This window comes from Polyodon spathula, chromosome 8 (assembly GCF_017654505.1).
Source record: "Polyodon spathula isolate WHYD16114869_AA chromosome 8, ASM1765450v1, whole genome shotgun sequence".
In the NCBI taxonomy this organism is placed as follows: Eukaryota; Metazoa; Chordata; class Actinopteri; order Acipenseriformes; family Polyodontidae; genus Polyodon; species Polyodon spathula.
Window position 1 is genome coordinate 34160271 of NC_054541.1, and position 14151 is coordinate 34174421.

Genomic DNA, 14151 nt, shown 5'->3' on the forward strand with positions numbered 1-14151 from the left:
GAAAAGCTACACTTGCTTCAAAACGGGATAAAGAATGAAACACCCCAGCATCAAGCAGGAGCGGCATGGAAGTAGCAAGATGGAACTGTGCCAGTGCCTCCGACAACTCAACACGGACATAGTCCGGGAGATGGAACGACTGTCCCAGCACCTCTGGGAACTCGAAACGGACATCGCCTGGGACATGGAACAGGCCAAGAGCTGCGCTGAAGAACGACGGTCACAAGTGGCAGAGTGCATGGGGCATGGCTGGGTCTCACAGTGCCGCGCAGGATACGTGGAGCAAAGAGTGGTGTGTCCAGATTCGCCCAGAAGAACAGTGGTCACCGGTGGCGGGGCTCAGGGGGCCCGGAGGCAAGCAAGACCATGGGCTGATCAACCAGATGACGTTCAGAGATCATTCTGCGCAGATTCTGTGCAGAATCTGACCAGTTTAGCCAGAGATCAACCAGACGGCGATGGCAGTGAGGCAGGACGGCTGGATGCAAACCTGTCCAACTTTGATGGCGCCACAAGCTGGGAGGCCTTCAACATGCAGCTATCCATAGTGGGTAAGCTGTGCAAGTTGAGCGAAGACTACAAGGCACAATAGCTTATGGTGGAGCTGAGAGGGGGGCTCAGATGGTGCTGCTAAATCTGGCTGAAGAGGAGATGGACAAGTACCACAACTTGGTGGCCACCCTGCAACGCCGGTTCGACAGTACAGGGAAACCAGAGCTGTTGCGAGCCAGGTTCCGCAGGTGAGCATGAACAGCAGGGGAGTCTCTGGCGAGGAAGAGGGAAGGGAGGAGGGAAGAGGGAGAGGGATGCCTGGTGGGCATACGCAAATGCTGCCGCCCGAGAGCAAGAGGAGCAAGCCCGGAGAACCAGTATCAGAGCACCTCTCCGTCTGAACTGCAAGGTGGAGGGCATGCACTGCACCACACTGAAGTCTGGATCGCTGACATCGCAGGACCAGTGCATCCTGGGGCTGGACCTCCTTCAACAGGCGAGAGGGCGGCTAGATCTGGCAACCAGTGCAATGTTTAGCGATGCACTGTGCATAATTATTTACACAACATACCAGCAAACTTTAGGTCAAAAAAGTAATATAGAGCTAATGTAGCATTTCAAAATGAGCAGATTTACACACTCTGAAAATAATTGTGTACAACCCAGCGAAGGCTGTATCTAGAGACCAGCTGTGTTCACATTCACAGACAGCCAGCTAAACTGATTACCTCCTTTATTTGTACTTGATGGGTGTTTATGGCTACCACAGTTCTGTACAGAAAGTGATCACGTTGAAATATGTTTTGCATTAGAAGAGGGGTCAATACAGGCAAAATACAAAACTGTTCACTGTAGAAATTAGTGTAAAATATCAGTGGAATTGCCCAACAGATTATGAGTAAACAAAACACACCAAGTACACAGAGTACAACTGAACTTTATAAATATTATTTTATTTTGTTATTGGATTAATTAACAAAAGGAAACAAAATAACAATTCTGTCTATGTTGTCAGTGATAAAATCCCTGTAATGAACACAATTAGCTCTCTATATAAACTTTGTCTGCTTTCAGTTTTCAATTTATATGTTTACAGTATTCACTCCCCCGTCAAGGTTAACAAATACAAAAGCCGGTTAGTTCACTTTACTGATTATAGCATAATTATACTTTTACAATTCATACATAACATTACTGCAAACAGCAGCACTAGTTTTATACCTATTAATAGCCATTTAAAATTATGTTTTCTGGAGTACCACAGCTGTATATAACATTATATACTGCTCAGTCTCATCTAATTTGTGCAAGATTATTCCCAGAGATATCATCATAGATCAACTTGTAACAATGTAATTTAAGGTTATACTACAGTTTAACTTATTTCTGGATGAAATCAAAATTATACTGACACCATATCCATTATAAAGTATAGTTATGGGAGGGCTACAGTAGCTTCACATGCAATTCTGGCAATTTAGTTACTTTCCAATAAAGGGTCTGGAACCTCTATACTATCCTTTTCATCAATTAAGTTATACTTGCATTTCCATTGTACTGTAGAAAGGAGACATACATAAACAAATTAAGAACTTACAACCAAATTGTGAAGAAAAAAAATATCATCTGTTAGCTCAACATATATATGAAGTATAGTGACTTAAGATAAGAAGGGCATTCAAAAAAAAAAATGTCTAGAAATTATTCCTTTAACCAGTGCTTAGTTAGGTGGTATTATATTGTGGCAATTTCTTTATATGATGCAGTCCATGACGTGTATCTGGAGGCTGTCGATGTCAGGCAGGATTTCATTACATTTAGGACATGCACGCTCCGGAACATCCATCTGCTGTTGCCAGTCTCGATTTTCAGCACCTGAAAACAAAAAAGGGCATACTGATGACATACTACGGAGCCAAATGGCAATTACATTTCTTGTTTTATTTGTGCAGTATATGCATTGTAAATATATAGAAATGGCAGTGGTATACCACAGCAAAGAACACAGTTAATGAAAAAGTGTCTCAGGTAATTTAAATAATGGAATATTCTTTAAAATAACAATTAAAAAAATCAGTTTTTTTTTTTAATTAAAATTTACTGGTTCAAAATGTTATTACCATTTTTATAAATACTATTAGAAATCTAATGAACGAACACGATATAAATGCATAGAATATGCACAAATTTAGACAAACACTGCCCACAAGTGCAAAGTTGGTTTCATGAGAGGGATTACTGTACTAGTTGTTCTCAACCTTTAAATCAGTTCAGAATTGACAGAAAACCCATCCAATGGCTCCTGCTTAACTGTTCTTACCTCTTGCTCCTCCCTGCACATTCGGCTGTTGTGCATTCTGCTGTGGACTTGCCCCTCTGGAAACATGGCGACGCTGCATCTCACTCAGCGATTGCCTGAAATAATAAGACACTTCCTACTTACAAACAGCAGGGCTAGAAACACAACAACACTTGTAGCAACGGAGGAGCCTGTGGATTGTTAACCAAGGACAAGTATTATTTTGAACATGTTTAATGAAAATGATATCTACCTTCCAAAAGACTCCATCTCCTCTTGCAGTTTGCTGTTCTGCTTCTTTAGAAACTCCAGTTGTGCTACAATTCTCTCCTTTTCTTCGTGTATCTTTTCTCTTGCTGCACGCTCAGCATAGAAATCTGAAGAGTAAATGTCAGCCTGCACAATGGGTAAAAGATCATAGTACAGTTTCACTCATTGTCCGTTCTCACTGCAATGATTGAGGCTCAGAGATGTAAACTGATGGTAGTTAAACTCGTGTATTTATTTATTTATTTATTTACTTACTTACTTATTCTGTCCTAAAAAACATCCCTGAGCTACATACAGTGTAACTTACAGGTAACATTCGTAATCTTGTGTGTCAGCATCTGACCCTGATGAAAGGGATTTTTTAAATGTTACTGTTTGTTTGAGCTTTTAAAGTGAAAGTGATGTTTTCTTCATCACCTTGTAAATACTGTAAAAAAGTGTGCCGAGGTGCTTAACAATACTGGAAGTCTCCACTTGAGATTGCTACACCTAGAAGCTTTGGTTATAGTGGTCCTCCTTTGGGACACAATATTACAATTTATACCACAGGTGTGGGTAATCTAGTGTTGTTGTTATTGCACTTGAGCAGGATCATGAGTGGGATAACATGCTTACCGGGACTAGTTTTAAATGTGTCTTTGTTTATATTCCATTCCAGTGGCATGCTGCTGAAATTCAGGATGGAGCTGCCTGTTGGCATTTCAAACAATACTGGCACCTATACAAGTTTTATAACAACTTTAAAAATGTCTGAAATATCATATTTTTATTGTTGTTTTTATTTGGACTGCCTATCTGCCTGCGTCTGGACTTAGAAAACTAACCCAACAAACATCCAATCTCTGGCTAGCCCTGTTCTCTTTGCAGCCAAGTAAACACTCCAGTCCAGTTACAAATCCAAATGGAACCATCATCAGATGTGACTACCAAAAAAAAGGAGACTATATTAAACAAGCTGTTTTATGACTTAGTAATGCATTTCCTTATTTTATTGACCTGTATGGCTTTGTATGGAAGTTTTAATATGTTCAATGAGTTTAAGCATTTAATGTTTAAATATAAGTAACGTAACTCATTTCTAAAGTCAGTGCAATACCTCGAGCCATTAAAGAACCTTGCAGAACACAAGTGTGATTGTACAGTAGTTAAAAGTAAGACTGCAGTTATAATGGAAGGCTCTTTTTTCATGCCTACCCCATTACCATTAAAGATTGTATAGTATTTATCACGATTACTCATGACTTCAAGGTAATGTTGCATTTTACCCCCTGAAAATACATTTTACTCTGTGCTAAAATTAAAGGGTAAGTTGCTCCCAGACCTACCTACCATACATACATATACCCTCAGCATACCTACTTTGCAACCACAATGTACTAGCAGTTTAAAAAAAAAAAAAAAAAAAACAATCATGGCTCCTCTCTTTAGGCCAAATTCAAGCTGATGCTGTAGATCATTTTTGCTTGTCTTAGCAGTTTCCTTGTCCTGTTCATTACCTGAGCCTTGAACAAAGATACAGTCTCCAGCTCCTGCTCCTGCTTAAACATCTGCTGCTTCATTTCATCAATCTTCTGCTGCTTCACTGCCAGAGCTTCCTCAGCAGCAATAAGTCTATCATGCATCTCACTAATTTCTTCTTTCGACAGGTTAGACTAGGAAAAAATGCAATTATAGTAAAAAAAAACAAAAAACCTCCATATCCAGGTTGTCTCTCTCCACTGCTATTCTTTGGTTAAGTATAGTTGACAAATTCACTTTATACACCCCCCTGCATGATAGAACCTGCCATGCTGGTCCATATCATTGATATGGCCAAAGTTTAAAACAATGCAGGAGTAAAATGTTAATTTTTACTGGACAACACAGGTAATTGAACTTTTAAATGAGAAAATTCCAGAATACAGCCGTGTGCCAAAACTTAAAGGAATATCTCACACATCTTTAAGAGAATATTAGGTTTTTATCTTCCAAAAGCCAAAAAGTCACATGATCACACTATGGAAGCTATGTAATGTCACAGGTCAAAATGTATTCTTTGTTTTGACTATGGGCACCTCAAATAGTTGGAATGAACAGTTTAGATAGTAGGGGATTGACAGAAACAGAAGCTACCTCACAGGGATGCTTATTTAATACTGGAGCATTTAGCTGGACAATCTTATTGCATCTGAAGGATGTTCATTATTGTTCTTACCTTCATTCCCTCCATTGCTTTCATCACTGCTGTATAATCTTCAAACAGCTTGGCATATGCATCCTGTAACTGGATCAGTTTTCTCCTGTTCAGGAATAAAAACAGGGTTTTATTTGCATCAAGTGTCATTTCAATTTTTCATGTTTATGGTTGTCAGGTATTTACATCTTATTCTGGATGCAACCTACTTTTCATCCTCTGTTTTTATCTGTTCCATTTTACACATTGATTGCAGGCTGTCCACCTGAAGCTTCAGTGTTTCATTCTGATACTGAACCTCCTGCTTTTTGACAAGTTGCGCACGAAGGGTAGAAAGATCTTGCTCCAAATCATGACACCTAAAAAGATATCATAAAATATAGAATGTGTTACAAACCATTTCACAATTAAGGAATTAAGCTGAACTTTACTAAACGAGTAGAGTTATTCTTGTGATCATCAAATAAATCTAAACAGTCTATAGAGACATACTTGAATGGCAACATGAGCACTACTATATCTAAAGAGGTGGTGGAAACTACTTGTAAACCTGTAACTTGCCTAGCTTGCAGGCTCTTCTTCATCTCTTCAGCCTCATCCAGTTTGGACTGTGCCTCTTGTAGGTCTTCAAACAATGACATCATCTGTGACTTTAAATTCTCCACCTCAGAAGCAGGCTGCAAAAATGTGAAAACATTATTTACAGGATGGCGGTACAAAGCCTAAGTTGAACAATCATGGTGGTAAAGTCCAACCAGGGTATATGCATTTGCTTTAAACATGTATTATTTTCCAGAGCACATTAGATAGCATTTACTGGCAGACTCTGAGACTTTAAACAGTGTGTAACTAAGCTAACAGTGATTCTACCTAGTATTTAGAACCATTCAGGGATTTAGGGTCATCTGGCTGTAAATATGATCCTGAATGAGCACACATAGCAATAATAGACAGGGTTGTATTAATTAATACATACAAATCAACATTTGAATTACCTTGATGGTAGGTACTGTAGTAGGACCCCTTATCAATGTTTTATATATATATATATATATATATATATATATATATATATATATATATATATATATATATATATATATATATATATGCGTTTATATATATATAATATATGCGCAAAATGAAAAAGTTCATTAAGATAAATGCCTTCATACTTACGACATCATGTTGAGACTCTGCAGTAATTTCACATGTGGTTATAGCCTCCACTTCCATTGGTACTGATGAGGGCTTCTCATCAACTATCACTTCTGTCTGAGTCCCACTCTCAGCAACATTTAATTTTCTTTTTTCTAGATCCGACATTCTAGTAACAAAAAGAGCGTATCTGTAATCACTAAAACAAATGCACTGGAACAACCAGAAACACATTTGAAGCCCTGTTTTAAAACCTGCATCAATGTGCCACCTCTTAAAACATCTTCTGCTGGTAACCATCAACCCTTTACTGTACAGAGATCTAATATTCCAATAAGGCCTGTACCTTTCTCTTAAAGCCCGGAGTTCAAATTCAAGCTTCTCCACCTTCAGAGTCTCCAGTCGCAGGGACTGAAGCAGCTGGCTAACTGTTAATTCTTCAGACTCCAAACGGGTATTTGCTTCATCAAAACACTTATGCCGACTTGAAAAAAAAAAAGAATTAAAAATTTAACTATGTAAAGTTTTGGGTATATCTGCCCGTAATCCATTATGCAAACAAAACATAATGCAATATTTTAAAAAAAGATACTAAATATATTCAATTATCAAATTATCCAGAAAGGCAGCCATCTCTATGTTGCACTACATCTCATTACTGAATATTTCATTTCAGTCCACAGAATAACATTTACAATTCTACGAAAGGGTCTATCTTTCTAAGCAATTACTGAGCTACACTGAATGAGTTTAGCCAGCACACAAGCTTCTGACATTGGAACAGTCATTAACAAGCATGGATTGCTGTTAAATATCAAATTCTCCTGTGCCTAGTACCTGCTGCTATGAGCCAGTGGTACTTGAGTAAAAACAAGTGCATCAAACAACCTGTAACACCGGACTTACATATAAGAAGCAGAGGGGTCTGCAGGTTTATTTTGCAAATCTTTAGTCAATTTCAACTCTCCCTCCTGCTGAATTAACAAAAGAAAATATATACTGACAATCAACATTGCATATATAGAAATTGAATTTAGAGAGATATGACTCAAAAGAAGCAATTTTAGAAATGTAAGCAATTGCATAGAACTTCTTGAAAGCATCAGTAAAGATTAAACGATTGAAAGATTAAACTCTTCAAAATTGAACACAATCTGGGTAACACGGTGCTACTGTTTTCCACAGAACACGGCTGTAAACATCAGCGTAGACTCATGATAACATTTGTTTTTATAATTAAAATGTCTTTTTTAGTTTTCTTCTTGTTAGATGGGTTTATTTGTTACACCTGAAGTTGTTACAGTTGTTTTTTAAACCAATAGCAGAACTATATGCAATCTGAGCTTAACCCAGAAATTGCACAACCAAAAATGCTGAAGGACCTTTTGCTTTCACTTACTGCAATCCTGATTTCGATAAAGGAATCCTCAGGTGAGTCACTTCGTTGTTTTAACTGCAGCTCTGAGTTCATTGCCACCAGGTCACATTTCTCAGCCTGCAGGCGAGTGATCATAGCCTTTAGCTGCTCCACTTCCTGACTATGAGCAAGAATACCCTGGAATTTAAAAACCAATACATGAATCAATAAATGCAACATTCTTAGTGATTTTAATTCCTAGCATGGGGGGGGGTTTGAGGCTCCGAGATATGTAATATATCATCAAACCAAAGTTCACAAATGTCCATGAACGTTCATGCCTTGCTGAAATGCATTTTTTTTTGTTTGTTTGTTTTTTTAGTAAAGTTTGTATGTGAATTTTTTTTTTAATACTTTAACAATTAAAAAACTGAAAATAGTTTTTAAAATTCAGTTTCCTTTTCTTCTTTGTTATGGGTTTTTTTGTGGTTTTTTTGTCAGTTTTAGCAACACATTGTACGGCACCTTATGATTTATGCCCTCTACTGGGAATACATACATTAAGTTCTACTGAAGATTTCTGTAAAAAGAAATGCCAGACCTGAGTCCCTTCAAACATCTGGATTTTCTTTCTCTGCTCTTCATTGCGTTTGGTGAGGGCTGCCACACGTCCCTTGGCTTCTTGTAGTTTATCCTCCAGAAAATCACGCTCCTCCTTCTGTTTCTCCTTCCAAGAAGCAAGGTCCTCAAAGCGCTCCTTCATGGATGTGTTGGTGTGCTTGAGAGCTTCTGTTTCAGATAATAATGTTACCTCCAACAACAATATAAGAAAGTCATAGTAATACTGTATCAAGTCTTCAAGATCTCTTTCGAAAATGCCTGTTTTTCATTTAATGTCTACTAAGTACAAAAAGAAAATACCACTTGCTGTTAAATAAAGGACAACATCTCCAACACTGACTTAAAGTCAAGTGGTCTGTAGAGCAACCACCTAAAAACAGCATCACCCTTAATTTTTGGGGGTTATCCTCTGTGTAATGAACGGTGACTAGACGTTATATTTAGGCTTTCAGAAAATAACTAAACAAATGACTTTTTTGCCTGTATAACATTTTTGTATAAGGCTATCCTTTTCTTTGCTAAAAAAAAAAAAAAAAAGGAAGACCTCACCTTTGAGGTCGTTGTTCTCCTTGATGAGAATGTTCATTTGTTGTAGAGTCTCTTCCAAGGTGCTCCCAAGCGGAGCTGCACAGTCCGGACCCCCCTGCCCATTCCCTCGTTGCATCTCCCCATTCATCATCAGAGTACTGGAAGACATTATTGCACAGGTTCTTAAATCTACAACAAAATACTGTAAACACTTTAAAACAATAAAAAAAGACAACTGAACGGACAGTCCTTGATCCATTATTACACATATGTTAAATGAGTAAAATTGAAATCTACCTTAATTATGTTATTAAACATTTGCATGACTGAGCTTATGCCACCCTTGCTGATGGTGCTTACTTTGACTGCTGTATCTAGGGTTGCCACCTGTCCGGGTTTGACATGGACAATCCAGGAATTGGAATCTGTGTCTGGGAGGCAGGAATTAACAAACCCAGACGATGTGAAATGCATAAGAAACACCAACCTTGCTTTGGAGTGGAATTTATTTTAGCTTTATAAGCGGTTTGGATTGGATCACCAATAATACTTCCACCAATCAGAGTGGCATACAGTGTGTGATTCCTCCCTCTGACAGACTGGTGCTATGCAGCACAGGTTAAGAAGTGTGCACTGGACAAGGGACAGAATGTGCCAGCTGTCAAAGTGAATATGAGAATGGCAGTGAGTGATGACGACAATTTGCTTAAAAAAATTAGAAACAGACCGGCCATTTCCATCAATGGATTTAAGAAATCTGGAATTTATGATGCGATCAGAAACTCTGAGGCCGTGTAAACTGCGCCTGCTACTGTGGTACCTGTACGACCGTTCTTTTTTAGGTTAAGCAGTTTTGTGTTTTTTTTTTTTTTTTTTTTTTTTTTTTTTTTTTACAAGGTTAGTTAAGTAGCAGCCACAATTATGCCAGATTTGAAAATCTCTAACAATGGTGCAAATTTGCTTTGGGTTGTTTAAGGGCCGGCATCGGGGGGGGTGCGAGGGATGCGACTGCACCTGGGCCCAGCTTCTGCCGGGGCCCACACCACAGAGATTCTAGAATATCTTTGCCCATACCATTTTTTTTTCAAAGTCCATTATCAAAAACAAAACCAAAAAAACTGTTCTCCCCGTGGTTCAAAAATAAAATAAACCATGGCAAAGTTGTACTGTCAGTCAAAACACATATTACCAAATCAGAGCTACTTAGGCGGGACTCAGCATGAAACATTATAATAGGTCAGTGTCAATTAAAAAACAACAGACTGTTCCATTTGGGGGGGGGGGGGGGGGGGGGGGGGGGGGGGTGCATTTCTTTCACAGCTGCTGTTTATAAAGATTATAACAAACAGTTTACTAACAAGGTATATAATCATAAATACTTCTGAAAAAAATAAACACATAGGCCTATCAGCCAACTTTAATTCTCTGTGCGAACTCCTACATCACACCCCAATTTTCCATAACTAACTTGCCTGGTAATAAAATAAATAAATAAATAAATAAAAGTGCTCAGTGGAAGTAAGCTAACTTTTCCACAGTTGTGGTAGTAAGTACATAACGTATGGTATATCGAATATGCCATCAAAACACAAGTCGGGTTGTTCAAAGCGAAAAGAGCAGAAGAGAGAGCTAGAAATTTTCCAAATAAGAAGCAGAAAATCCCCCCCCCCAAAAAAGGGGGGGTACAGTAAATGGTTTAAAAGTGGAAGTATAGTGCAGCAGTAGAACTGCCAACCTCCTTGCACAAAAAATAAATAACAGTTGAGCCAGAGGAAAGACCTGAATCAGAGACATCCGATTTTGGAGATGTACAACAACAGCAAATACAAGGTAGTGAATCATGTATCGTAAACCTGGTACCCAGTCAGTCACCTTTATGTGATTTTTATGATCCGGCTACTTGGCTTGACGTTGGGTGTCTACTTCACACTCTTGCACCAGGGCCCAGTGGATCCTAGCCCCCCCCTGGATTGTTATTGTCGATACATGGAGATACTAGTATCTACCGTGCTGGTATCGCAAAGTCCCTAAACAATATGTTAAAATAAATTAGTTCTGCACTGTATTAAAAAGAAAAAGCTGATTTTGCCAATGCTTGCCAGTTTTAAATTTAAAGGGCTTTACTTTCAGCTTTACTGTTAAAGATTTCACACGTGCAATATAATGTCCTACAATTACTACATGATACTGTGATCACTCCACTGTGTTATTTTAAGGAACCAATGCTAAGTTTTAAAACTGTCAGTTAGCAAATGCCTATCATTAAAGTGTACTGCAATTAGTCATCCTTTCCAATTACCGATATCTTAAAATTTAATGCCCATATAAGAACGATAAATATTGTAACTCATTTTTAGAAGGCCCTCTTTGTTGTTCTCCAAGTTGCTGCAGTGACATTGTAGATGCTGTAACTAGTTACTGTAAATTAGACACCGTTTTAGCAGACACATTTCATTAAGTAAACATGTATTTGAATGTTTTTTTAATTAAAAGTAGAAATACAAAACTGACATTTTTCTTTGTGAACGTGCCAAGTAATAAATGCCAATTCAAAATCCGTGAAAATCTACCAAGGTAGCAAATCTGCAAATTTAATACCAGCTAATATTTCCAGTTATACGGTACATTAATGGCTTAAAGGATTTCCACTCTGTTAGAAATGTAGCCTACTGTTTAGCTCAGATCTGTACTGTGCCCCCAGTATTTGAATAATGCTTTACACGACATTGATCTGCGTGTGATTAAATACATGACCTTTACACTAAAATATAGGTGGTTACGTACTATACATAATGGTAATTAAACCACATATATGCGTCCGTGTATTTATTAATATTGCACATTTAGCGGTAGCACGAACCAATTTTTTTTTTTTTTTTTAGCGACACACAACCAACAGTGCCGTAGTTTTTAACGTCTATTTATAACGTTTGTTAATATTTATACAGGATCGTCGCTTCAGAAATTGCATTGATTTGCCACAGCGTTATTCATCAACACGGTTACTTGTCTCAGGTAAGGTTAGCCTCTAACCTACCATGATATAGCTACTATTTTTCTGGCTTGCAAGTTCGATTGCTAGAAATATCAAGAGCACAACAATAGTGTGCATACTGCATGAATATTGATTTGTAATGAGATATGATGTTATTGTTTTAAACTGTATTACTGTATACTGCAGTTTTGATAGAGCTAGGTTTACTGAGAAAAATGTCCGGGTTTGGTCTGTGGAAAAGGTGGCAAACCTTAGCTGTATCATAGCAGATAAAATGGTCAGGTGTTTTTGTTTGACACAGCTGATATGTAACCCTCGCCCTCACCGTATTTACCTGATAAAATACAGTTGATCTAGTCTGCAAAAAGCCAGTTCCTTATATCCCATAAAGCACTGCCTTAGCAAAATAAACAGCGCCTCTGAAAATAATAACAATGATGTTGATTAAACAGCATTATTTAAGAATAGCCAACTAAAGAAAAAATAAACATTTATTACAAAAATAAATAAAAAAGGTTAAAAGCTCAGGTTATGAAAATTGTCTTTAGTTGATGCACTTTCATCATGCAATAGTGTACTGGGATATCCTGGGGAATAGCAATGCATCTTATTAAACTCTTTGCGCCCTTATCCGTGCAATTCGTGAATTAACCATTCGAATTATACGACTGCTATGATCGTCTGAAGTCGTAATTTACTGTGACGCGGTATACGGAAACTAAAATGAACTAGGCCTGCAGTAATATGTAGTTCAGTGGTTTATCAGTTAAACTCACACAGACATAATAAGTAAATGATTTGTCCATCTAATTTGAAGTCTGATTTTATTATTTGTATAATTTAACCTTGAGTTGTTTTTCTTTTTTTTAGCTTTCACTTTCAGTTCACGAACACAACAGATCCAATCACGACCATGTTTGTATTTCTAACTCCATGCAGTTACAAAAAAAAAAAAAAGTATTGCTCTATTAAACAACAACACACAGCTAACATTTGTAATACTAATGTACATAGTTTTATTTCTTACCAGATCGGGTACAAACTGAATTCACTGCAAACTTAGTCCTTATTTCCTATCTTTTTCCAGTCTTAATCTAATGCCGAGTTAAGATACTGACTAAAATAAATCATTATACTGAGATATGTCGCTGTCCTCCTTCTTTGGAAACACTAACATGCATTTCCTTGTTGATTTGTTTGCTTTGACTAATGTCCTCTTAGCTCAGCTGACAATGACGTCACTGATGTATTTGTGTTCAGGTTCCGCCTAGCATTTTCAGGGAATTCCCCACCAGTCTTGCGCGTTTTCTTTTTTTGTTTCATTCCTGAAATAACTCAATCCAGCACCGTAACATTGGATGTCTTTATAGCAATTTTAATTTTAATTTAATGAATATGTTTATTACACTAAATACTGCATTCATATATTAATAACTAACAATAGTGTTTAGTTTGTTATTTTAATGGTACTACACTTTGTCGACTTTCTTTAGCAGTCCTAACTAGCAATATGCTACTATTTGCAATATTTGCAAATTTACCGTCGGTGCACACTGCAGAAATGTATTTACAGTATAGTGATCGCTTGCCATACGTAGTAGTATCAGCAGGTGGTGCTGATATACAACTAAATTCATGAACTGCATTCCAGTAAAGTTTAGCATCAAACAACCGGTGCCAGAATATTTTTTTCTGGCTTCACCCACTGTTCAAGCCAGCTTTGCTGTCCGAAAAAAAGCACACTTTACTAGAGATATTCATGAAAACAAGGAGATTGTCAGTTTCTGCATCTTCCCAAGTAGTACATACTAATTAACAGGGTTATCCCCCTTGAAAATGAATTGCTGTGATGGGAAATGTGACATTTTCCAGTCCAAAATAGATGTTGGTGCCTATTGTACAAACATGGCATTCTTACCTTAACTAAATAAGCACCACGTAGTTCTTCGAGGACAGAATGCCACCACATTTATCAGTGAAATGTTATTAGGATAGAACCCGTTCTCATAGATACAATGTAATGCTTATTCTCCTGTGTCTTTACAGTTACCACACATTCCCCTTCAACTACGTGTATTTATTTATTTATTTATTTGTATAATAGGCTATTCTTAAAATTACAATTATCCTTTTGTCCAGCTTTTCAAACATTATCAATACACTGCTATGAAGCCATATTTCACCCACTGTTAAAGTATTTTTTGCTCTGGACAGCAACATTATTAAAGAACGAAGCCATCAATGCAATACAACTACAA

General features: G+C 37.5%; 1 protein-coding gene across 3 annotated transcripts; it reads right to left on the reverse strand.

Moving 5' to 3' along the window:
* Nucleotides 1-1428: 1428 nt before the first annotated feature.
* optn (optineurin) lies at nucleotides 1429-13122 on the reverse strand. 3 transcript variants are annotated; one of them, XM_041257705.1, is made up of 14 exons: nucleotides 12921-13122; nucleotides 8920-9056; nucleotides 8351-8538; nucleotides 7792-7947; nucleotides 7299-7366; nucleotides 6739-6876; nucleotides 6414-6561; nucleotides 5796-5911; nucleotides 5444-5593; nucleotides 5256-5340; nucleotides 4558-4713; nucleotides 3045-3187; nucleotides 2813-2907; nucleotides 1429-2367 (listed from the first exon to the last, which is right to left on the reverse strand). In XM_041257705.1, exons 2-14 carry the CDS (start codon nucleotides 9047-9049, stop codon nucleotides 2246-2248), a joined length of 1695 nt encoding a protein of 564 aa, XP_041113639.1. In that variant the 5' UTR covers nucleotides 9050-9056; nucleotides 12921-13122; the 3' UTR covers nucleotides 1429-2245. The 3 variants fall into 3 exon arrangements, with proteins under 3 accessions (XP_041113639.1, XP_041113638.1, XP_041113637.1); XM_041257704.1 differs by lacking the exon at nucleotides 12921-13122 and adding an exon at nucleotides 12228-12330; XM_041257703.1 differs by lacking the exon at nucleotides 12921-13122 and having other exon boundaries at nucleotides 7299-7363; nucleotides 8920-9082.
* Nucleotides 13123-14151: the final 1029 nt, after the last annotated feature.